Source organism: Garra rufa, chromosome 11, assembly GCF_049309525.1.
Source record: "Garra rufa chromosome 11, GarRuf1.0, whole genome shotgun sequence".
NCBI lineage: Eukaryota > Metazoa > Chordata > Actinopteri > Cypriniformes > Cyprinidae > Garra > Garra rufa.
The window spans coordinates 35,549,182-35,576,259 of record NC_133371.1 but is presented as its reverse complement, the minus strand read 5'-3'; the positions used below and the strand labels follow the sequence as shown (position 1 = coordinate 35,576,259).

The 27,078-nt window shown below is 39.2% G+C and overlaps 1 protein-coding gene across 1 annotated transcript in view; it reads left to right on the top strand.

The window, feature by feature from the left end:
• Positions 1–27,078, top strand: part of cdh13 (cadherin 13, H-cadherin (heart)) — a 491,247-nt gene that overhangs the window by 148,821 nt on the left and 315,348 nt on the right. The window contains exon 2 of the mRNA XM_073850194.1: positions 15,238–15,358. Coding sequence (XP_073706295.1) covers positions 15,238–15,358 — 121 coding nt within the window. The remainder of the gene's footprint in view (positions 1–15,237; positions 15,359–27,078) is intronic.

Sequence of the window (27,078 nt, the reverse complement as noted above, 5' to 3'; positions counted from 1 at the left end):
ATTCCGCTGCAAACTCTCGCTGTGACCAGGCCTGGGTCACTCCTGCTACGCCCTCCATGTGCACTGACATTTACCACAGAGCAGAGAACTAGGGAAAGGAACGTGTTCTTGCCCAGCTGGGGGCGGATTACAGGACGTCCTGGTCTTTTCATTGGCTTTGAACAGTAGGGTGTCGTTTTGGCCCGATTTGAAAACTGAGATGTCAATGAGATAGAAGGTTTGGAGGTTTGGAAGGGAATGTGTATCATCCCAAGCGACTGCAATAATTAATGCACATTAGATACAGTCTGGGGATGTGGGTGTTTTCCAGGGGTTATTGGATATGAGAGGTTTAGTGTGCATCTGTGCATCAGCCTGAGGCCTTCATTTGATGCAATATTGGAATATTATACACTATGTTGAAATGTTACATCTGTTAACAAGGCTGGACGAACCATATGGGTGTTTGGGCGCATACCCAGGGGCATCACTTCCAGGGTGGACACCATGCATTTTGTTTATTCTGGTGTATGTAGTTTAAAATGTTTCAGCGGGACAGTTTTGACTCTTCTAGCTTTCTGTATTTCAATGCACATTGTACACTGGTGTTTTTGTAAGCTTACAGGCTTTTAAAGAAGCAATTTTGAGATAGAAAATGGGTTACACTTTATTTTAAGGTTCAAATGCTCACTGATTCTCCAGAAGGAAAAACAATGCATTAAGAGCCGGGGGTGAAAACTTTTCGAATTTGAGGATCAGGGTAAATTTAACTTGTTTTGTCTTCTGAGAAACACATATGTATCTTCTGTAGCTTCTTATGGCTAGTACTAAATGAAAAATTGAATGAAAATATACACATCTTCATTCTGTTCAAAAGTTTTCACTCCCTTGCTCTTAATGCATAGTTATTCCTTCTGGAGCATCAGTGAGCATTTGAACCTTCTATAATAGTTGCATATGTGTCCCTCAGTGTGAAAAGATGAATCTTAAACTCATACAGTCATTGTTGGAAAGGGTTCGAATATACAAAAATGCTGAAAAACAAAAGGGTTTTTCTGAAGAACAGTGGGCAGTTTAACTTTTCAGGACAAACAAGGGACTCATGAACAGCTACCAAAAAAACAAAAAACAAACTGATAATTCAGATAGCAACACAGTATTAAGAATCAAGCGTATGTAAACTTTTCCACAGGGTCATTTTTATAAATTCAACTATTATTTTCTCTTGTGGACTATATGTAAACGTATTTTATGTGAAATATCTTATTCAGGTCAGTACTAGATAAAAAAAAAAATAACATGCATTTTGTATGATCCCTTTTACTTAAAAGTAAAATAAATAACATTTTGCACATTCTGAAAGGTGTATGTAAACTTTTGAACCCATGTATAATATGTATTCCAGAGCTCTGTTTTTCAGTAAAAACAATAACTGAGGTAAAATAAAAATGAACATGATTTTAGTATTACAATACATTTAGTGTTTTTTGGCATTTTAATTTAGATTACAGGAACTGTTTTGGCAGGAACTTCAGATTCCCAGGTTGTTTTCTTAAATTTTGCAAAAATGCCTTAAACAACTGCATTTTGAAGCTTAGTGGTTATTAAATCTAAGGGGAACTTTGACCAGAAAGCATAAAATTAACATGCTCTGTGTGTGTGTATGTGTGTTATTGATCAGAATCCTACAACATAATCAGTTTATATGCAGAATAACCTTCAAAGCGGAACTTACGATTGCATCTTGCTATAAAACTGTAATGCTCTGAATGGCATTTATTAGTCACAAAAATGACTAGCTATGAAACTTAACTTAACTTAAACTCTTCCCACACTTCAGGTGCTGCAGCCGCTCCCATTCAGCTTGTCTGTGAACTCATACGGCCATATTGATTTTTTTTTTTTTTTTTTGGAGCTGACATTTATACCAGACTCTGCCTAGTGACTCTGGCTGCACTGGCTTTCATCAATGAAGTCTCAACCTTAATCACACTTCAGGCCTGTCACAGCACCTGCCCGGAGGCCATCACCACCACTCTTTAAAGAGACAACGGCTCCCGCTAAAGCCTCCAGAGCCCATTGCAGAGTGACCGTGTGTACAGGATCTTAGAAAGCCGCATGCCCAAAATAAACTTCCTATTTCACCCTGTGTGTAAATGTCATGCGCTGAACACCACTGGGCAGAGTTTACTCAGAGCGTCTGCGGCATCCAAGCTTCTTACTTACAGGAGAATTCTGTTTATGACCTGCTTACAAGGTGACATGTACTGTATCTGCGTCCTCATTAGATGCAGTTATAGCCGGTGAAGAATGGACATTGGTCACTTTTTTGTATTTTTGCCAAAAGCCTTTCAAGTATTCACTTAAACATACTGTAGTCATTTAGTCTAAGTCATTGTAAACTCATAATGACTCACTGCTTTTCGTTGGATAATTTTATAATTATTATAATAATAATCATTCAGAGCAAACCATGGCAAATAATTTTTTTAGTTTATTTTATTTTATACCTAAAGTAGCTGTTAGAGACCTGAAAACTTTAATCACTGTTTTATTGTATTTGTTTCTATTATTCTTCATAACTGTATACTCGTCATGAATAATTACTCAAGCAATATTAATATTATTTTTTTAAGTTTATGTTAATAATACATTAATACATTAGTACACAGTAATACATTAGTTTAGTCATAGTACTTAAATATAAATATTAACACTGCTTCAGCAAAACATATTTAAAACTCAACTTGAACACACTATTTAAAAAGTCATAGATTAACATTAATTTAATTAAATGTAAATACTAATCTTTTCAGTTTTTTATATTGTGTTCAATAGCACATTAGTTTTGCAGTGAAGTAAAAAAAATATTTATTTTATTTTATTTTAATACTTAAAGCGTCTGATAGAGACCTAAAAACTTTAATCACTGTTTTACTGTATTTGTTTCTTATAAATACTCAAGCAATATTAATATGAATCTTTTTTTAAGTTTATGTTAATACATTAATACTTTAGTAAACAATAATACATTAGTTTAGTCAAGGTACTTAAAACTTGAACACACTATTTAAAAAGTCAAAGATTAACATAACTTTAGTTTAATGTAAATACTAATCTTTAGTTTTTAACATTTCTTATCTTTAATAATGTGTTCAGTAGCATATTAGTTTTGCAGTGGAGTAAAAAATGGTATTGAGGAACCTGAAATTTCAAAATGCTGGTTTCTAGGTTTGTAAATTGATGTTCACAATCCATTTTGGTTTCATAATGTGATGTATTTCCAAGTGAAATAGGAAATTTAATGCTTTATGTCATTGGTTCCAAAATGGAGCTACGCCGAATGTGATTCTGTCAAGCAATGCCTAAATAGCTGTTTGGTTGTTGGTTAACATTACTCAATTGCCCTATGAAGCGAGATAAGCGGAAAAGGAAGGTCATTTCAGAAGAGCAAGTTATTACATTTTGATTTAAGGTTATGAAGACAACAATTTTTCGTTTTATAACACGAACCAATAAATTGCAATAAGACAGTAATGTGTGTTATGAAAGTAAATGGGGTCTGTTTTGATTTCATGTTGACCTAAGATAACTTCGCTAATGTGTCTTTGCCCTGTTATAGTGGAAATATGCAAGACTTTCTTATTCTGTGTTCATTTTTTTCTGACCTATTGAAGTTGCTGATGACTTTAATGGGCTAATTAATTAAAGATGTGATTCTCTGAGCAGCATTAACAGAGATGATCTATAAAGAATGAATAGCCTATTCTGCCATCATTATGGCTGCGTGATAATAATGTTGATATCAATTTGTTCTCATTTAGTAGGTGAATGACAGAAGAAGGTTTAACTTGGCCTCTAGAAGATGGGAGGATGCACTTAAAGCTGTTCGCTTTCTCTTTTAGCAGAGGAATGTAGTGACATATCGATCTGATACTCGCCGTATACGTGGCCAGTGCTTTTCTCTCACCTAATAAGGCCGGTGAACTTTATTCACTCCACTGACAACTTTATTTAAGAGAAAAATCTGTGATGGGACAAAAAAAATCAGGGAGTTCATGTGCTATCAATTGCGTCCAATGCAACACAGCTGCAGTCTTTACATTTTGCCTTCTGCAGTGGGCTTTTGTTATTGTCTCTCAACAGTTATGTTAACCTTAAAACCTTTCAATGGAAATCCAGTCTCTCATTTTACCACGTATGGTGTAGGATTGTGTTTTCTAATGACCCTTTGCAAACTAGGTTGTACAATTTAGGCAGTTGTAAAACGCTAGAATGGGACGTTAAAATTGCACTGCATCTGAATGGAAATGGCTTTTAGCGCTTGTGGCCTGTGTTATGGCTACGTTTACATCTGTTGCGTTTATCCTCCAGTAGTTTTGAGGTTAGAAGGTCTAATGAGTGGATTACATGCCGTGGAGAGGGATTTACAGTGCTTTAGACCTGCTAACTATTGCTTTAGTTGCAGGCAAATATGTTGGTTCCAGACTTTCTATGGAAAGAATTAATCCAGGCATTATAAGTAAGCTGAGATTCGATGCCTCAGACGCTGACCTCACTGATGAAGCCGAAAGAATCCAGGTATCAAGCGCTGTGGGATTTCGAACGTGCCTGAATTGCATGCATAAATTATGCCGTCGGCCTTGAAACATCGCTAAAGCTAACGAACTAGAGAGTTTTGTCAGGCTCAGTGTTAATGTAGTCGCAGAGTAGGGCACACGTTTAGATCTTCAATATCACTCAGGGCTTTATAGCGGAGTTTATGAGCGGAGACGGAGGATGGGTTTGAACTCTGTTTCCCCTCAGTGAAGCAAAACAAAAAGCCAGACTCTCTCAGGAAGAGCTGAGCAAACTATAACCTCTATATCTCAGCTGGGTCTCATAAAGCAACCTCAAAGAAATGGCACTCATCAGTTTGGAGGTTTATTCTGTCGCCTTTTCATGCTTTATTTGTCTTGTCTCTTGTCACACCTATCTTTGTTTAAAACAAACACAGCTCTTGCTGCTACCTTTTTATCATTTTCCTCAAACTTAAAGGGACTGTTCACCTAAAAATGTCAATTCTGTTATTATTTACTCACGCTCATGTCGTTTCCAAACCTGTGCGACTTTCTGAGATATATTTAACACTGCTTTTGTGGCATTACAATAAAGAAAGGAAGGATGCAAAAGCACCATAAATATATCATAAAGTGGTCTCTATGACCTTGTGAGCTATATTCAAAGTTTTCCAAATGAAAGCTCTGTATTAGAAACCAACTAAAATTCAGAAAAATCTGTGCCTTTACCATTGATATGTTCAAAAGAGTTTATAATGGTGAAGATCTTTTTAATGAATTGTACTGATCTGGTTCTAGTTATTGTGATGTTCTTGCTGCAGATTTTGTTCCTCAACAGTTATGTTAACCTTAAAGGGATAGTTCACCTAAAAATAAAATTAATCACCCTTAAGTCATTCCAACACCATAAGACCTTTGTTAATCTTTAGAGCACAAATTAAGATATTTTTGATAAAATCCGATAACTTTATGACCCTGCAACGGTACTACCGCTTTCAAGGCCCAGAAACGTAGTAAGGACATCGATAAAATAGTCCATGTGACATCAGTGGTTCAACTGTAATTTTATGAAGCTATGAGAATACTTTTTGTGCGCAAAGAAAACAAAAATAACGACTTTGTTCAACTATTTCTTCTCTTCTGTGTCAATCTTCGACATTAAACAGTCTTTGTAAACATGTCTGAAGACGCATGCGTCATGGAAATTGTTGAAAAATTGTTGTTTTTGTTTCTTTGCTCACAAAAAACATTCTCGTAGCTTTATAACATTAGGTTGAACCACTATTTTATTGATGTTCTACTAACTTCCTGGGCCTTGAACGTGTCAGTTGTGTTGCTGTCTATGCAGGGTCAAAAAGCTCTTGGATTTCATCCAAAATATTTTCATTTGCATTCCAAAGATGAACGAAGGTCTTAAAGGTTTGGAACAACATGAGTGTGAGTAATTAATAACAGAATTTAAATTTTTTGGATGAACTATCTCCTTAAGTCTCTGAAATCTGAGCCGTTGCCCTTGACATATTTAGAAGAGTTAAAGATGTTGAAGATCTTTTCAGTTACTTAAATCAGTTTACAAAACCAGCCTGAATGATTAGTTCCAAATCAAACCGATCTGGTTCAAATTATTGTAACATTCCTGCTGCATTTATTCCCCTCAACAGTTGTGTTAAAGAGCAGGTCATATGGTTTTTTGAAGTGTCCTAATTGTGTGTTGAAGTCCCCTACAACAAGTTTAAATGCATCTAAGGTCAGAAAACATTGTAATTTTCTCAAAATATACTTAGTCATTTGTAATTTGTGATTTCAAAACAGTTTGTTTGAATCAGCTTTGAACGTAATATCTGTAAACCCCTTCCTCCATAAGCCTATTCTGCTCTGATTGGTCAGCTGGCCAGGCCTGTTGTGATTGGCACAGAGATGAGAACTTGAGCAAGTTAGCGAGCACTACCATCTGTGTTGCCAAGTCCGTGGTTGTTTTTGATGTCCATGGGTTAAAGCAACACCAATAATGTCATATTTAGCCCATGGAATGCAAATTTACTAGGGGAAACCCCCGACAAAAAATGCAATTTTATTACACCACGGAATGCGATTTTTAACAGGGGACCGCCCTCGAAACGCGATTAGGCTAGTTTTGAGTAGCAATTGGGTCGGTTTTGTTGTGAAAACTTGGCAACCCTGGTGCACTTTTACATAAAACAATAATATAGTGCTTCAATCCATTCTTAAAATAATGACATAAAAACATATTGTTTAACACTTATGCAAACGAATCGTGCCCACAGCTAAAGTTTAGCTGCTAAACTGTAAATACATAAAAAACAATAATTGTGGATATGTTAGCCAAGTGCTAACATGACTAACTACTGAAACAACACAGTTTGTAATCCAAAATATGCCTGTTACATTCTTTATTATTAAAGGAAGTAATTAGAACAACAACATTCTACATTAATCGACACGTTCTTAGAAAATATTGGGTTCACAGTGAATTATCAGAACTATTTCACTAAGACAGTAATATCATGGTTTACCTGGAAACCTAAAGCTGCACTATACATCACATTTTAGCACAAAAACCTATTTTGAGCACTCACTTGAAAATGTACACATAACGTATCAATCGTACTTATAGGTTGTGGTTCGAAGAAGCTTGTTAGTGCAAATAAAAAAGATTAGAAGTCAAAGAAGGCGAAAGCCAAGATTAGAGAAGCAGTCCTCTGTTAAAGAGATTCACTTCAACTAACTGGTTAAATCAATGTTTAACTCATTTATTCTGTATTTCTGTCCTCTGGAAAGCAAGATGGAAATATGTCTGTCTCCATACTCATGCTGCATTTTACATTACTTTTACTCTTATATGTACTGTGTAGCATCTGTTAATTGTACAAATGTACAAAAAGTTGCAGTAGTTAACAGTCCACTGGTGGCCCATCTGTCGAATGCCTTGCTAAATATCAGAATAATTGAAATATAGTTCATAGTTAAATGTTCATGTCACTTTATGCTGCTTTGTGTGCTTTCTCAAAGCTTGAAAGCTTCAGTCCCCATTAATTGCATAAAAAACAGTCTTAAATATCTTCTTTTGTGTTATACGGATTGAAAAAGTCCCACAGGTTTGGAACGACATGAGGGTGTGTAAATGCTGACAGAATTTAATTGTTGAGTGAACTATCCATTTAATTTCCCCCCTTTTGTCGCTAAGACCTAAAAGAAAAGCGGAGACTTCTAAAAGCACATTTAAATGTTTTTCTCTCCGGACCAGCAGGGAACATTGTCATTTCCTAACCCCTGTCTCCTCGATCACAGCTCACCAGTGTCATCGGCTCTAGTTTTGTTTAATAAGGAAATCATGCTGAGTCAAATTATTAGAAACTAATGAAATCTCCACACAGCTGTATCACAGAAATGAACTGATAAGGTGACCAACATGCCAAGCAATCAATTACGCTTTCCAGTTCAGACAGAGGAGAAGAAAAGCATGTGTTCTTGAGGGAGGGAGAGAGAGGGGATAAGTCAAGGCAAGGCAGCAGGTGGTGTTCTTGCTTTGTACGCCCGTATCCCTGTAAGCAGCCACGCAGCGGAGATGAAGGCAGGCCGGCACAATACCCATGTGCTTGGCTTTCTTTTGTCACATCAAACAAGGCCACACGTTTCTATGAGCATGGCCGCACATGCACTCTTACCTCATTTCTCTGTGTTCCCATTGGATGTCATGCACACTGTGTAACCGCTCACACAGGATGCTTTCTAGGAATTAGACAGAATGCAACAGTATTGAACATAAGGTGCGTTTGTTGGTGCTTTTAATACACATGTCAAGATATGTGACCCTGGACCACAAAACCATCATAAGGGTCAATTTACACATCTGCAAGCTGAATAAATAAGCTTTCCATTGATGTATGGTTTGTTAGGATAGTACAATATTTGGCCGAGATACAACTATTTGAGGGCGCAAAAAATCTAAATATTGAGAAAATCACCTTTAGAGTTGTTCAGATTTAGTTCTTAGCAATGCATATTACTAATCAAAAATTACATTTTGATATGTTTATGGTGGGACATTTACAAATCTTAACTTAAAGGTCCACTGAAGTGCCTTGAAACACACAGTGTTATTCTATGTTGTGACGTGCTTTTAACTGAAATAAAAACATATCGCCCAGCCCGACATTTATATCTCTTCGGGCCAGAGCCGTTAAGCTCGGTAAAGCCGCATTTGTAGTTTATGACAGCCACAGACTAATAAATTACCCCACAGATTCAATATGAAACTCATAATCATGCTGAGGCTGTGTAGTTCAGTACATGTCGATGATCTGCTCCGTGTATTGCGTCTCTGTGTAGGGGCGGGACAATACGGACTCTAGAGAGCATTTGATTGGACAGAACGTTTGATGAGAAACTGAAGTGCACGGTGATGTCATCAAAATCGTTGATTCATATTGGCGGAAGTGACGTGACTGTAAGTTTTGAATGCCCATATCTTGTAAACGTGAATTTTGTCGTTGTTTTGAAGCACACTAGCTTATAGATAATCTTAAGGATAATATATTCATACTAAAAGCCAAAAAACTTTAATTTTGATTTCAGGGGGACTTTAATATCCTAATGATTTTTGGCATAAAAGCAAAATCAATAATTTTGACCCATACAATGTATTTTTGGCTATTGCTACAAATATATCTGTGCTACTTAAGACTGGTTTTGTGGTCCAGGGTTACATATTAATTATCCTGACTCGTAATTAATCACATTTATTGAATTATTTATTTTATTTTCTTGTTTTTACATTTTATATCTGGTATTGATCTGCTGCACTGCATGTCAGAAGTAATTTTTTACCTTGACAAAGCATTTGAAAAGTGATCAACTATTCATTATTCATAGGACTACAAGTTTTTCAAAATGGGCCACAAGAAAGGTACATGGAACATTACATTATAATTATTTTCAGTAAGCATAATTTTTAACCTTTATTAATGTTTAGTGTAATATATATATACAAAGTTCATTTAAATATATTTTTTATTTATTACTGAATTTAATAAAAAAATGATAATAATATAATATATAATAATATAAATAATAATATCCATGTTAGCACGTCTCGTTTGATGTGGTAATTTCACAGTAGGCATACACACAGGTTGAAGACTCGTTCTCGCCCCCTACAGTGCAATTCGCACTCTATAGCCCTGATAGGCAAATAATTCGCCATTGTCTTCAATCATCTCTCTACTCTGTTTATGTGGTAAGTGAAATTGTATGTACTGTAATGTAACAGGCTAACTTGCAGCTAATCATGTCCCTTTAGTGACTCGCGTTATTTTACCAGAACACGTTATTTGTTTTCCGTTCTGAATACATATATATATATATATATATATATATATATATATATATATATATATATATATATATCTAGAGTATGTTTCTCACACAGTTTAAATAGATTTTTGTCCTATTAAGGAGTCCTATTAAGGAGTCCTATTAATCATCATATTTGGGGTCCTTGGCATAAAAAGTTTGCAAACACCTGTTCTTGAGCACATTTACCTTGATCAACAATTAAAAAACTTTCCAGGAAAATGCAAGAAGTCCTGTTTGAATTCCCCTTTAACACCCTGTTAAACTTTTACAAGTACTGTCTACTTTTTCGCTGACACTTTGCTGATTTGTGCCTCGGGCAGTTTGAAGGACACAACATAATTAATGTCCAGGCTTTTCTTTCCTTCTCATCTTTATTTCTTTATCATTTTATTCTCTTTTTGTTCCGAGAGAGGGCAAACATGTGCCCAGGCGCCCTGTGATAATATCTGCTCTGACATTTTTTGTCTGGATGGATGTTCACCATGCTGATTGGAGAAATTTCTGTCATGCTGTCTTATATGCAATGTTATCTCTGCCCCGCTGAGGCAATTCTAAGAATATTTGCTTCGTATGCGGTCAGAAAAGTCATTGAGTTTCTTGAGTAACTAAACTAGCTTCTGTTCTCTTATGAGAAACTCCATTAAGAGAACTCCTGGAGGACTGAAGAAGCAGTGGGTTGAAGAGAAACAACCATAAAGAGTGGGGACCTTGTTTGGAAACGGTGCCCTTAACCCCCAGATGTATTTGTCATTAAATCGGAGATAAAGCAGAGTATGCCTTTGTGAGTTTAACAAGAGGCTGCATAGTGCTATCTTAACGTCACTGTGGGCAGCGCTATTTTAGCAGCAAATTAACCTGTAGGACAAGAATGATAGTATTTTTTCCATTTCAGTAAACACAGCACTTTTGTCAGATTTGGCTCATTAAATCTAAAAAATAAGCTAAAATAAGCATTTATTTTCCCCTCAAAATACACAGTGCTGAGATTCTCCATTTTTTTTCTGTCCATGTCGTATCCTAGGGGAAACGTCAAAGAAAACTCAGTGCCGTAGTGCTGAGTGTGCGATCGCAAATGGCTTTTTTTTTCAGCTGCAGTTTTTCCTTGAAACTCTGAATTGCTGTAGTAATAACATGCTTGAAGCTCCCTAACGCTGAAGCTCCGTGGCATGAATTCTTCTTTCAAGGGATTTGAAGGTAGTGACAGTGCAGAAGCACACAATCTCATATCCAGGCCGCTCATCTGAACACACAGTGAGGTGCAGCAGCTGTTTGAGAGCTGACATCGTAATGTGCATTCTGCGTCCCAGCTGGCTCCTTACAAGGCCCTTGCCGTCCTACGCTTTCCAACTCTGCAAAGCAAATCAAACCACCACTTCGACATTTTTGACTGATCTGCTATAATTGACTTGGATATTAGCTTCAATATCAGCTAAAGAGACCTCAGTGAAACACACACTGGCTGAACAAAGCCACAAAAGCTTGGAAAGACAGATATCCAAGGCATTTTATTGAATGTCTATGCCTTGAATATGCACTTTCTGTACTGAAATTAAGCATAAAAGTATTTTTTTCCTTTTTGGCAGAGGCAATTTACACTAACTCCACCTACCTACATGTGGTAGGGTTAGACAACATTGCAAAAGACGCCTGTTAAACAGCAGTTCCAGTCGAGTTTGAATCCGCCAATTATGCCAAACTCGTTCTTCTTCCTTTTTACACTGCATATCACATCGAAAAGGCATTTATTTTATATTATTTTTAAGAAAATAATCAAAAAGTGCCTCACAGATGTTTATTGTTAGGGGTAGGTGTAGGGCTTTATAGTCCTAAAGTGGCATCCATTTAATAATTTGAATAAAAATTATAATTTACACTCAATACGTTATTATTGCATATTGTTTAATAAAGTGCTGCAATACTGAGGTGCAGAAATCTGCCACTATTTGCACTAAGTAGTCTAATTAGCATGTAACTACTATTATTGCAAAGAAAATACTACTTTTTTACATAGTGTAAATAGCATCTATCACAAGTAGCCGCTGCCATGTTTTTCTTTTCAGGATTGTTTGATTAAATAGAAAGTTAAGAAGAATTTACAGTTGAGGTCAAAAGTTTACACCCCCCATTTCAGAATCTGCAAAATGTTAACTATTTTACCAAAATAAGAGGGATCATACAAAATGCATGTTATTGTTTATTTAGTACTTGCTGTTCTTCAGAAAAATCCTTCAGGTTCCACAAATTCTTTGGTTTTCCAGCATTTTTGTGTAATTGAATCCTTTCCAACAATAACTGTATGATTTTGAGATCCATCATTTCATGCTGAGGACAACTGAGAGACTCATATGCAACTATCACAGAAGGTTCAAATGCGCACTAATGCTTCAAAAGGAAAACGATGCATTAAGAGCTGGGGGGTGAAAACTTTTGAACAGAATGGAGATGTGTACATTTTTCTTATTTTGCCTAAATATCATTTTTTTTTTCATTTAGTACTGCCCTTCAGAGGCTACGGAAGATAGCTACATGATTTCCAGAAGACAAAATAAGTTGAATTTACCCTGATACCACCCCCCCCCCCCCCCCCGGCTAATAATCATTCATAATTAATTCATAGTTTTTCCTAGTTTTTGCATATCTTCAGATTCAAGCATACTATTTGATAATATTATTGAATATTAATTGTCTTTTAAACTCCAATTAATCACCTAGGACTGATATATATCCTATATTGTCTTTAATGGCTAGCCGACCCTGTGTACACTAATGCTTTTTTCTTTCAAGTTAGGAAGAATAGCTTTTTTTTAGCTTCAAAGCAACTGTGTGATTGTGCATATCCTTTCATAAAGAATGATTGTGAAGAAAGCGTTGGTTTTTACTAAATCACAAAGGGAGAAAACGAAGCCCAGACCTTCATTATTCATGAATGGGTTATCTAATCTAAAATATTTACGTTTTAGACAGCACTGCTGATGATTTATGCTCTGTGTTTCTGATGTATTGAATCTGTGTTGAATGTATTCCCTGGGAAGGACCTCTTGAGCGGATTTCTGAAATTCCGTCTGTGTGTCTAGAGTTGTTATGTACTATGTAGAACTGAGATGAAGAACAGGGCTGTATATTCAAGGATGGCATGCGGGGTGTGTCATTGTCAGAAAGAATCCCTGCTTCCCTCCAGCTGAAAAGGTGATTGATGGAGAGCAAAAATAGGTGTGAAAGAGTAATAATGTTGCTGGAAGTAAAAGAGGAAGATGGACAGAAACCTCAGTGCTGCATGGCTGGCTGGTCCTTACAAAAGGGAAGAGCCATCTTGAAAACCTTTCCATCTACCATCGACCTAAAAGCCACAAAACAGCAATTTCCTCTGAGTTTTAAAAGCTGGATGATTACCTTTAATTCTTAATGAGGACAAGCTTTGCTTTCCTAAGTGACAGGCAACCTAAAATTGGTATAATTGACCAGAAAAGCCCTTAGCAGAATCACTGTGCTCTTGCTCGCCGTAAAAGCAGCATTTAGTCATTGTAGGGCCGACAGAAAATGGACTTGTTGATCTGTTTGAATGGCAATGCTTGAGATTTGGTCAGTAGTACACTTGCTTTAGCAGTTCAGTTGAGGTTGTTTTGAACTAAGAACAGGAAAAAGAGGTTTTTCTGCTCTTTCAAAAGATGTAATAAACAAGACAAAATCAGTTTGTATAAATCCTTTACATAGAAAACCTTGACTATGTACCTAGTTCAGTACTGAGGAAATATTGAAAGCAAAAAAAGTGCACTGAATGTTGGCACTGTGCATATGCAAGTCTAGTTACATTTGTTTAGTATTGTGACTAGAGAGAGATTGTATTTGTGAATGTTTTAACAAGGGACAAAGGTGAATTCACTTCTATCATGCAGATACAAACGTGGAAGATCAGAAATTTAAGGTGTTCTGCTTTTTGAATTGTATAGACCTTATGCCTCGGAGAACCAAGTTTGCAAACATCTTTAGAATTTTGTCTTTACTTATTGTTATCAAAAGTTAATATGTGGATTGTAATGTTCGAAGTGGATGTCATTACAAATGTCAGTGGACTGGGAAGATTTGAAAACGAGTGTTTCATTCATAAATTCTTATGACCTTACCTTCACACTGTGGAAATACAAACCAGATGACAAAAGACAAGCACAGTGCTGAAAAGAGGGAAGGCTACATAATATCTATATAATGTAGAATGATGACACTTTTTCTACCCATGCTAAGTAGAGTTAAAAAAAACAAAACAAAAATTATAATTTAGCATAAGGAAGACAGATTTTGAGTCAGTCATTTTCTTTAAAAAAATTATAATATATATACTTTTTAACCACAAATGCTCACTTTGAAACTGCACTGAAACTGGAATTTGGACCTTCAACTCATTGATCCCCTTTAAAGTCCAAAATGTTCACTTGACTTTTTGGCTCACCAGTAAGTTCTAGGAGGAAGGCTTGAACTCATTTCAAATAATTAAAATGTATTTGCACTTACACTTTTGCTTGAAAAATTAATTTAATACAATGTAAAATCAATTTGATACTATATATATAATCTGCTATTATTACTTTGATTTTAATTTCCGTATTTATTAAATAATTATTTATTTCTTTTCGAAGTCTTAACAATTGGTCTTGATGACTTAGTAGTTGTGGGTGCAGTTTTAATTGGGGTTTACATTTTTAAGGGGTAATCGGATGTCCATTTTCCACAAGTTAAAATGATTCTTTAAGGTTTTAATGAAAAGTCTATACCATACTTTGTTCAAAATTTCTCAATGGTGGTGTAAAACAACACCCTTTTTACATTGTTCACAGCGAACCATTTTGATGCATGACTCTTTAAATGCTAATAAGCTATGCTAAGCCCGCCCCTCTCTTCCATGGGGTGACGAGCCATTCTCTGAGACTGTTAACTTGGGCTGCATTTAGCCACGGAACTTGCTAACTAACACATTATTAGGTGATTTGCAAATATATATAAAAAAAACCTTATACTGACTTCTTCTGTAGGTGAAGCGGCATCAAATGATTCACGTGAACATAGAAGCATTTATATAGATCGGGGGGTGCATTCCCTTCAAAAACAAAAGGAAATAACTGCGTCTTCAATGGCTCAGATATTGGGAGTAAATAATGACTGCTATGTTCATTATTACATCCAACAATAAAACACCTCCGTCGCTTAGAAGGCATTCTTGTCTTGCCCTGCTCCTGCGTCGAAACAATGGCGGACTGTTTACAGCTCACTCAGAGCGTGTCTACAATAAAAAAATTCAGTATTCTAATGGAAATCTTTCTTTCTGTTTCAGGTTGCATGCACTGGAGCGCAGGAAGAGGAAGAGAAGACTGAATGTGTACCGGGATTTCAGGAGAAGGATTACCAGGTGGAGTACAGTGGAGGGTTCCTCAAAGACGTTCCTCTGCTGCAAGGTACGGCAATGATGTCATCATCTGTGAATGAGAGGTTTCAGATTTGGTTGTGGAATTTGTGTTTTTTTGGCTTTCTCTTGCCTCTCTCTTTCTCTATTTCGCACACCAAGGCTGTCTGAGCCACATGTGTACGCCAGCTGGAGAAAGAACAGTTCTCGAGGGCCTCGGGTGAAAGTTGATTGTTCATTATTCTCATTATCATTCACAATACTTTTTCGTTTATTAAAAAAAGAAAAGAAATAAAGGCTCCAGTGTCCAAGCAAAACATCAAAATGATGTGCTGGTGCTCATAAATTATTCTGTTTGATTGCGAGGATGTTTACAAAGCCTTTGTGATTCTAGTCTCTTCCAGTGGCTGCTGCTCGCAACGGCTGCAGCTGCGTAAAACTTTCTGCATAAAAATTCACATCAAGATTCTGGCAGACGCCACCGCCATCCAGACATTTTCTGTCTGCATCATATTTATCTGAGGCGGTTAAGACAGATTATCCAAAAACTTTAGAGTGCCCAACACTCGTAACGATGACAGCCGAAAAAGAAAAGCAGAAAGCGAGAAGTGCTAATAAAGGAGTCGTTTCCTCACAGGTCTCCACGTTCGCACAATGAAACTCTCCTGAGACCCCCAAGAATCAGAGTGATTAATGAAATTACAGTCTAATTACACATTAAGCATGTACGTCCCCACAGGATACTCATACACTGCCTTGCATGAAAAAGGCACCACCATGAGTGTTTTGAGAGCAACAACATATTAATCAGTTTTTCAGATGAATCATAAACAATGCGTTGCCTGGTGGAGTCGTAATCCACCCACCCCTCGAACCTAACATGAGAAATGAATAAAATAAACTGAAAAAATGCAATCCGCTATGTGGTGTTCACCTCAGAGATGTCCAGAGGTCCTGTACTGCATGTGAATAGTAATCAGACAGGGGACCAAACGTGCTGCATAGGTCAGTGCTGCAGTGAGAGCAGGCAGACAGTAGCTTCACTCAAGCAGGATGGAATATAAGTGTGAGGTGGTTGTACTACACTGATCCCTGATTGTGGAAAACAGGCAAGAAGTCATGAGAGATAGTAGTAGTGGAGGAGAACAGCTAAGCTTGATATTCATAACTGGTCCACGAAATATCCTGAATGGGTTTAACTGCTTGAAATTGATGTAATGTGCTTAAACAACTAATCCACTTGTCTGTCTGTCCATCCATCCATCCATCCATCAGTTGTTCATTCTATGTATAGCTTGATTGTTTGTTGTCTATCACTTGATCGTTTGTTTTATTTATTGTTTGTTTGTTCTCTGTTCATTCTATTGATCGATCGTTCTTCCAATTGTTCTGTCAAAAAATTGTTCTATCCATAGACTGATCTTTCTACCATTCATCCTATCAATCATTCTGTCAATCGTTCTATCTACCATTAGATTGTTTTAGCTATCGATCAGTTGTTCAATTTATCGACTGTTCTACAGATCGTTCCATTCATTGGTTGATCTATCCTTCAATTGATGTATCGTTTAATCAACCTATCATTCTATCTATCGATCATCCCCTTGTCCATCCGTTCATCCAGCCAGCCATCTTTCACTTGATTGTTTGTTGTCTAGCACTCGATCGTTTGTTTTATCTATCGCTTGTTCGTTCTTTCTGTTTATTCTATTGATCTATCGTTCTTCCAATTGTTCTTTCGATCATTTGTTCTATCCAAAACTGATGTTTCTACCATTTGTCCTATCAATCATTCTGTCTATCTATAGCTCATTCAATCATTCTGCCAATTGTTCTATCGGCCGTTAGGGTTGTGCCGATAGACGATAGTATCGTGTATCGACGATAGTCAGAGATATCGCCTGTTGCTGATGCCTTTGACGATAGTTAGACGATTATTATTATTATCCGTCAACAAAGAACTTAACTTTATCAATGCAGCACAGAGAGTCTGTTCTAGGATGCTTCAGAAAACTTGCCGCGGTATAAACACACGCATAGAGAGGCCACAGCGCCTTAACGCACCTCGTGCAGTGAGAATGGGAGATTTTCATCATACAGTACGGTGGTAGATTAACTGATTCTAAAGGGAGTGTTATATTATATTTGCATTGCAGTCATTAGGATAACAGAGGTAGTAAAACCTGGTTCAGGCTGAATTAATTACGATGTATCATAATCAGTCTGTATATAGTAAACATAAACATTCATCTCAGTAACGTCTATAGGCGTTAATTAGAATTACGATGCGATCAAATGGCGCTAAACATACGCACGTGAATTACACGCGCATCACTTCTCCGCATTCAATATGAACTGAACTACAACATCACCCTCATGATAACGGTCAGACATACAGCGGTAACATTATAGCAATATGACGGGTAAAGAAAGATTCATTCATTTACATTCTGGCACGCACATTTACAACTCACTCACTGACGATAGCAGAGAATGAAACCGAAAGTAACTTGAACAACTCCGGCAGATCTACAGTCAGCGCTCTGTACATGCACAACTTAATCATATGTCAAGAGAAAAGTCTACCTTTACAAAACGAATAAGGAATTTAGTACATAGATAATTAATTAAAATAGCACGATAGTATCGTGTATCGGCGATCTCTCAGGCTGACGATAGGGCGATATGAAAATTGAGCATATCGCCCAACACTATCGGCCGTTTGTTTTATCTAGCATTAGATTGTTTTAGCTATCGATCAGTTGTTCAATTTATTGACCATTCTACGGATCGTTCCATCTATTGGTTGATCTGTCTTTTAATCAATGTATCGTTCAGTCGATTTATCATTCTATCTATCAATCATCCCCTTGTTTATCCATCCATCCAGCCATCATTTGTTCATTCCATCATTCGATCAATTGTTTCTCTAATCTATTATTTGTTTGTTCTACCTGTTCATTCTATTGATTGATCATTCTTCCAATTGTTCTGTTGATAATTTGTTCTATCCATAGACTGATCTTTCTACCATTCTACCTATCAATCATTGTCTATCTATCGCTCATCTGATCATTCTACCAATCGTTCTATCGATTGTTTGTTCTATCCACCATTAGATGGTTTTAGCTATCAGTCAGTTGTTCAATTTATCAATTATTCTACAAATCGTTCCATCTATTGGTAGATCTGTCCTTCAATCAATGTATCGTTCGGTCGATCTACCATTCTATCTATTAATCATCCCCTTGTTCATCCATCCATCATTTGTTCATTTTATCTATTCATTCACTCATTTTATCATTCGATCGTTTGATTTATCTATTGTTTGTTTGCTCTATCTGTTCATTCTGTTGATCGATAGTTCTTCCAATTGTCCTATCGATCATTTGTTCTATCTATAGACTGATCTTTCTATCATCCTGTTAATCATTCTGTCTATCTGTCGCTCATTCAAACATTCTACCAAATAATTATATCGATTGTTTGTTCTATCTACCAATAGATTGTTTTAGCTATCAATCAATTGTTCAATTATCGATTCGTTCTACAGATCGTTCCATCTATTGGTTGATTGCTCATTCTATATATCGCTCAGTCGTTCATTCTATCAATTGCTCGATGATTTGTTCTATTTATTGATCAATTGTTCTATCGAGCATTTGTTCCATCTATAGACTGATAATTCTACCATTCGTTCTATCAATCTTTCTGTCTATATATTGCTCAATCGATCATTCTACCAATTGTTCTATCGATAGTTTGTTATTGGTTGTATTGGTATTGGTTGATCTATCGTTCCGTTGATATGTTTATCGATCATCTAGCTATCTATCATTCGATTGTTCATTCAAACTATCATTTGATCATTCTACCAGTTGTTCTGTTGACTGTTTGTTCTATCTATTGTCTAATCGTTCTGCCATTTTTCTTAGCAATCGTTCGGTCTATCACTCGATCGATTATCCTACAGATTCTGTCTGTTCTGTCAATTGTTTGTTCTGTCTATCAGTAGATTGTTTTGCCTAGCTATCAAGTGTTCTATCTATCGACCGTTCTACTGACCATTCTATCTATTGGTTGAACTGTCATGCAATCCATTTATAGCTCAAATGATCTATCAATCTATCTATTGATCATTCTCTCCATCGTATGCTGTTTTATCAATCATTCTATCATCTATCTATCCTTTTATGAATTTTTTAAATGTCAAAGTTTTTAAATTTCAAGTTTTTAAGTCAGTGAAGGCATACCTGTGTTTCTTTTTTTCTGGTATTTTAGCCAAGCTGCCAGTGTCCAAATGGTTGTGATGTTACTCTTGACTAGTTGTGCACAAAATCTTCTGTACAATACATGTGGTTGTGACTACTTGAAGTTTTTAGAAGTTACTTTGGTATGCCGTTGCCGTTACCTGTGTTTGTATATTACAATTAATAGTTTTTAAGTACTTTTTGTTTTTAGAAAAAGATGCACTAAGAGAATAACCCAGGATTTGATGAGGAGCATGTTGGGACATTATCACATTTAAGACCTAATAATTAACATTTATCAATGCATTGTTGAAGTACATTGAAGGTTAAGGCTGTAAATGCCAGCCAAGAAGTGTCACCTGAAAGAGAATGGTGGGAGTGATTGGATTGGCTAATCAGGCTCTGTGGGATCTCATGGAGTCTTGCGATGATTGTCAGTCCTCGTTCAGAAAAGCAAAACAACTGTTCTTCTTGATTGTCACAATTCACTGGACCGTGTCTCCTCGGAGATGCACAGTAATGTCTTCAAGCTTTTCTCCAACTCCTGTGGGATCAGCAGTAATGTCTAGCTGGCACCGTTTCGTGCCCCAGTGGGAATCTAGCATCTCTGCCAAAGTGCCTTTCTTTTCCGTCTCCTCTTCCCAAATTGACAGTCGTGTCAACAGGTTGCACAGCTAAAAAAGGAAGAATGGGCACCGTAGTCTGCCAAGACAGTACTGCGGATGCTGCAGTTTGCGTGACGTTGAGTTTTTTGTGAACGTTTGTGTTTGTGTGTGCGACTGGGCATGACTGTTGAGTTTGCACACAGCCACCGATTTGGAGGTGGTTTGACCGCTGTGTTCCAAGTTTTTGTGTTTGGGGGGAGCCATTGATCCATGTAATTAGAACAGTGCAAGTGGCGGCAGTCCTTACAAAAGATTGTTCCCTTTGAATTTCAATTTACTTAAGCTACAGAACATGATTACACCGACATAGAACACCACTCAACACCATTACGCTGACAGACAAAGAAACAAGCTGAAAGCTTCGTCATCAGGCCAAAAATTCAATGAGAAGTGCCACTTTTCCAATGGAAAAATATATATTTTATCACCAATTCAGCTAGTTGGCCAATCTCGCCTGGAGTTTCAATCTTTTTATTCTATTCTTTTCGATTGGGAAGGGCGCTGAGGCATTCTGTCATCTAGGGACCCAGCGATCCATGCACATGGAGACAGAGCTCAGTTCCGCTTTACTGAGTCACCCTGTAACCAGTGTGCACTTCTATTACCCTGAATATGCTCCTGTCAGCACAGCACAACACACCAAACACACTCTCTTATGCGCACAACTTCGCACATGTGTGCAAATAACTTTCCTAGTAAACCAAAATATAAGCAAAGCATTACCATGCTTGTTTGCGAAAGCGTGATCATTCAGTCAAAGAAGTACACTTGGTTTTCAAGAGGCTTTTTTTGCTGCAAGCTGTATGCTCAAAATCCTTGCAGGTAGTGCAGTTGCTACACTAAAAGCTAGCCAAGGTGAACTCATTTGTATTTATAGATTCATAGATATTTGTATGTAAAGCGTTTGTGTGTATACACACATACTGTTCAGGTGTTTTTTTTAAGTCTCTTATGCTTATCAAAACAGCAATATAGTGAAATATTATTACATTTCAAATAACTGTTTTTAATTTTTAATATGTTATAAAACATTTATCCATTACTCCAGTCTTCAGTTTCAGGCTTAAGAAATCATTCTAAAGCTGATTTGGTGCTCAAAAAACATTTCTTGTTATTGTCAGTGTTAAAAATGGCTGTGCTGCTTAATATTTTCTGAAATAAAAGTTTAAACGGCGTTTATAAAAAAAATATCGTCACTTTTGGTCAGTTAAATGCATCCATAGTGAATAAAAGTATAAATTTCTTAAAAAAAATAAAAAATTAAGAAGCCAACATTTTAAAGAATGCTGGTAATAAAATAGTTAATGGTCCCTATTGACTTCCATAAGATTTCTTTCCCTGCTATGGAAGTCAGTGGAGACCAACAACTGTTTGCTTCTTCAAAATCTCTTCTTTTGTGTTCAACATAAGAAAGAAACGTATACAGGTCTGGTATGACATGAGCGTGAGTAAATAATGACAAGATTTAAATTTTTGGGTGAACTATTTTTTTAAATGATAGTGACAGCCCAGTAAGGAATTTTATAGAAGAAGCAGATTCCAGTGCTATGGGATTATGAGACAGAATAAAATAGAGTTGTTTACACCACAAAATTGCTTCAGTTTGTAGGGAACATGGGTAGCACAACGTAAGTTAAATTCAGTATGGCAGTACACTTCATTATACCCTTAAAATGAAACATAACCATTCCTGTACTGATATAAGTGTGGTTGTAAGTGCATCAAACAGCAGTGAAGAGGTTCTAATGAGCGCAGTCTTACTGTCTGTCTGCTGAATGCATTTGCAGTGTGTTTGTGAGTTAGTGTTTGCAGGTGTGTGGCTGGTGACTCATCGCTGGTGTCAGAGGCAGTCAGCTGTGCAGGTGACATATGCAGATTTATGTAAATACACTGCTCTCCTCTCCTCCTGTTTGGCCATGCCTGCTCAGTAATTATGCAGATGGAAGCAGTCTCGAGGTGGTCAACGCTAACCACCTAAGAGTCCTAGGTCAACAAAATTAATTAATTCAACTCTCAGAAATACTGCAAACATGCATAAAAGTCCAAATGCACCCGAAGGAGCACTAAAATAAGCTTGGAAATATTTTTATTTTTTTAACAAAATTGTTTTGGTGCAAATGAATCTTTTCGCTGATGCTCCAAAAGAAAAAAAAAACATGCATTAGGAGCCGGGGAGTGAAAACTTTTTGAATTTGAAGATCAGGGTAAATATAACTTATTCTTCTGTAGCCTCTGAAGGGCAGTACTAAATGAAAAAAATATGATTTTTAGGCAAAATAAGACAAATGTACACACCTTTATTTTTTCTTTTCAAAAGTTTTCACCCCTGGCCCTTAATGGATATTTTTTGTTCCTTTTGAAGAATCAGTAAGTGTTGGAACCTTCTCTAATAGTTGCATATGAGTCCCTCAGTTGTCCTGTTGTGTGAAAAGATGGATCTCAAAAATCATACACTCATTGCTGGAAAGGGTTCAAATACACAAAAGTGCTGGAACCAAAGAATTTGGGGGACCTGAAGGATTTCTCTGAAGAACAGCAGGCAGTTTAACTGTTCAGGACAAACAACGGACTCATGAACAACCATCAAGGGGATGTAAACTTTTGAACGGGTCATTTTTATAAATTCAAATATAAACATCTTTTATGTGAAGTTTCTTATTCAGGTCAGTACTAAATAAACAATAACATGCATTTTGTATGATCCCTCTTATTTTGGAAAATATTTAATATTTTGCAGATTCTCAAAGGGAGATGTAAACTTTTGACCTCAACTGTATATTGGATCCTGGTAGCTCTTAAAGTGACAGCAGTCTAATATTCCTGCTGTCTGTCATTCATGTTAATCAAACAACAAAAGAGAGAAAATCTCTTTCTGCTCTTGATTAAATCACTTTTGTAACTTTAAAAAGAAATATATAGTTCATTTACACAGTTAAGAAGATGCAATGTGTCACCAATAGCGCCTCTGTGGCCCTTTCCGACCGAACACAGCGGGAACCTTCTCCCGAATATTAGTTCCGCCCGGACTCTTTTCCCTCACGGACCCAGTACTTTTCCATCACAGCTGTGGCTCATTCTCTCATCAGGGATCGCCTTTATAAGGCGCGGACTTTCTCTTGTTCTTCGCGAAGTCTTATCGTTCCTAATGGTCATAATTCTAAGCGTTTATATCTGTGTTGGATTACCTGTGTATGACTCTGGACTGTGTACCTCGTTTACGATTCCTGCTTCCTGCCATTGCGACCATTGCCTGTTTACTGAACTGTTTTCCGGATTACCTACGTTGTTCCTGTTTTCTGGTGATTATTCAGGCCTGTTGACGACTCTAAATAAAGCCTTGCAAATGGATCCGAATGTCTCTGACTCCTTGTTACAGAAGACTTCGCCAACTCAGGATCCAGCGGCTTTAGACCAAGTGGTGACTGAAGTGACTCGGCAAGCCTCTTTGTTGACTGTGCATCACCAACAATTGGATCGGCTGACCACCATGACTGAGGAGCTGGTGCGGTCTATGCGGTCACTCACTCAAGCGGCGTCACAAAGCGCCACTGCATCGATTCCTTCCACTTCAGCCCCCATCGTGCCGCCTCCCGCAGTCTTCACCACGGGAGTGCACGCCCCACGCCTGGCACTTCCAGAGAAGTACGACGGCTCTCCAGGCAAGTGCAAGGGCTTTCTCATGCAGTGTGCCATCTATGTCAACTCCCTGCCGCCAGGCTCGGTGACGGAGGATGGCAAGGTTTCCTTTGTTTGCAACCTTCTCACCGGCAAGGCCTTGAGCTGGGCAACGGCCTTGTGGGAGGGGCAACAGATGGTTTTCCCCTCGTATCAGCACTTTCTCACCAAGTTTCGGGAGGTGTTCGATCACGCTGAGGATGGCAAGGAGGCTGAGGAGGAATTACTAAAACTTCGTCAGGGATTTTCCACCGCTGCGGATTATGCTCTCACCTTTCGCACGCTAGCAGCCCAGGCGGGCTGGGAGGGAAAACCACTGAAGGCCATGTTCCGCCGAGGGCTTCGCACGGACCTGCAGGCTGAGCTCGCTTGTCGGGATGAGAGCAAGACTTTGGAGGAGTTCATGGAGATGGCGATCAAACTGGATCATCTACTCCGCTCTCGCAGGAGTCGCCAACCACGATTCCCTCTTGCCTCACCCCAGTCTTCAGCTCATACCCAGGAGGAACCCATGCAAGTGGGATTTTCCCGCCTCTCGGATGAGGAGCGCGAGAGGAGGAGGAGAAATCGTTTATGCCTCTACTGTGGTCAATCTGGTCACTTCCGAGCACAATGTTCTGCTCGTCCACCAAGAACCACCGACCCTCGGGTAAGCCACACCTCATTGTCACCCTCTCTGTTGTTGGATGTGTGCTTAATAGTCCACGGCCGCCACATCAAAACTCAGGCCTTTATTGACTCAGGGGCGGCCGGTAACTTCATTGACCAAGACTTTGCTAATCGCCATCGCTTGTCTCTTGTTCCATGTGACCCTCCTATGGCGGTGGCAGCCCTGGATGGAAGACCACTAGGCGCTGGAAGGATCTACCACATCACTGAGGCCATCACACTGATCACCAGCTCCATGCACACTGAAACCATCCAGCTCCACGTCACCCAATCACCTCACCACGCCATTATCCTTGGCCACCCCTGGCTCACACTCCACGATCCACAAATTTCCTGGAGGGATCGAGACATCACCCAGTGGTCCCAATCTTGTCTCCAGCGGTGTCTAAAAACCCCACAGAGGAACCATCACGTGGTGCCAGTTCCCCAACCTGAAAGCCATCCCCCGCAGGGCCTCCCCGAGGTTTACTGGGAGTTCCAATCGGCGTTCAGCAAATCCCGGGCCACCCAGCTACCACCTCATCGGGACACGGATTGTGCCATCGAACTCCTACCTGAAGCCACACTCCCCAAGGGCCGTGTATACCCCCTGTCTCAACCCGAAACTCTAAGTATGCAGCAATACATCGACGAGGAACTCGCCAAGGGGTTCATCCGACCATCCACCTCACCCACCTCTGCGGGCTTCTTCTTTGTAAAGAAGAAGGATGGATCCCTACGTCCCTGCATCGATTACCGAGCCCTCAACGAAGTTACAACCAAGTACCGTTATCCCCTACCCTTGGTGCCCTCAGCCCTGGAACAACTCCGCACTGCCCGCATCTTTACCAAGCTCGACCTGAGGTGCGCTTACAACCTCGTTCGCATCCGGGCAGGGGATGAGTGGAAGACGGCCTTCTCCACAACGACTGGCCACTACGAATATTTGGTCATGCCCTTCGGTCTGTCCAACAGTCCCTCTGTCTTTCAGGCCCTTATCAACGACGTGTTCCGAGACATGCTCAACAAGTGTGTCATAGTCTACATTGATGACATACTGATCTACTCTGACACCCTATCGGAACACATCCAACACGTACGGGCAGTACTCCAGAGACTAGTCCAAAATCAGCTGTACGCCAAACTTCCCAAGTGTGCCTTCCACCTCTCCACCGTCTCCTTCCTCGGATACATCATCTCGGCTGAGGGAGTCACGATGGATGATAGCAAGGTTTCCGCCGTGCTACATTGGCCCCGTCCTCAAACCGTCAAAGACCTCCAACGTTTCCTGGGGTTTGCCAACTTCTATCGGAGATTCATCCGGGGTTTCAGTCAAGTGGCAGCCCCCCTAACTTCCCTCACTCGTAGTGGAAGTGGATCCCACAAGCTGGCATGGTCTCCGCTCTGCGAGAAGGCGTTCCAGGACCTGAAGGCTCGGTTCACCTCAGCGCCCATTCTGAGACACCCAGACCCCCAACGTCAATTCACCGTGGAGGTGGACGCCTCCAGCACAGGCATCGGAGCTATCCTGTCTCAACGCCAGGGAACCCCAGAGAAACTGTACCCGTGTGCTTACTACTCCCGCAAACTCACTCCCGCGGAACGTAACTATGATGTTGGGGACAGAGAATTGTTGGCCATGAAAGCGGCCCTGGAGGAGTGGAGACACTGGTTGGAGGGCTCGACCATACCTTTCCTCATCCTGACCGACCACAAGAACTTGGAGTACTTGAGAACCGCCAAACGTCTCAATGCTCGTCAGGCCAGATGGTCATTATTTTTCTCCAGGTTTCTCTTCACCATAACCTATCGGCCCGGGTCCAAGAATGGTAAGGCGGACGCCCTTTCCCGCCAATACGACTTATCGCAATCAGACACCTCTCCGGCCACCATCATTCCCACCTCTCAGATCGTCTCCCCCGTGCAATGGGACATCATGGCCGAGATCACTGAGGCCTTGGCCACGGATCCTACTCCTCCGGACTGTCCTCCGGGATTGACCTACGTCCCTGCTGCCCTACGACATCGTATACTGACACTCATCCACGAAAATCCCAGTGCCGGCCACCCCGGCGTCCAGGCGACCAGGGAACTCGTCCTCAACAAATTCTGGTGGCCTTCCATGTCTCAACAAATTCTAACCTTCGTCAAGGAATGTGTCACTTGCAACCAAACCAAATCCCTACGACAACGCCCTGCCGGTCTGCTCCAGCCCCTGCCCATCCCAGAGAGACCATGGTCCCATCTGGCCGTCGACTTCATGACCGACTTGCCACCTTCTCACCATAACACCGTGATTCTCACCATCATTGACCGATTCTCTAAGTCATGCCGCCTCATCCCGCTTCCCAAACTTCCCACAGCATGGGAGACTGCTCAAGCCTTGCTCAATCAGGTCTTCAGATTTTATGGTTTGCCCGAAGACATAGTCTCGGATCGAGGACCCCAATTCACGTCCCGGGTGTGGAGGTCTCTCTGGTCTCAGTTGAACGTAAACGTCAGTCTCACGTCAGGATACCACCCGCAATCCAATG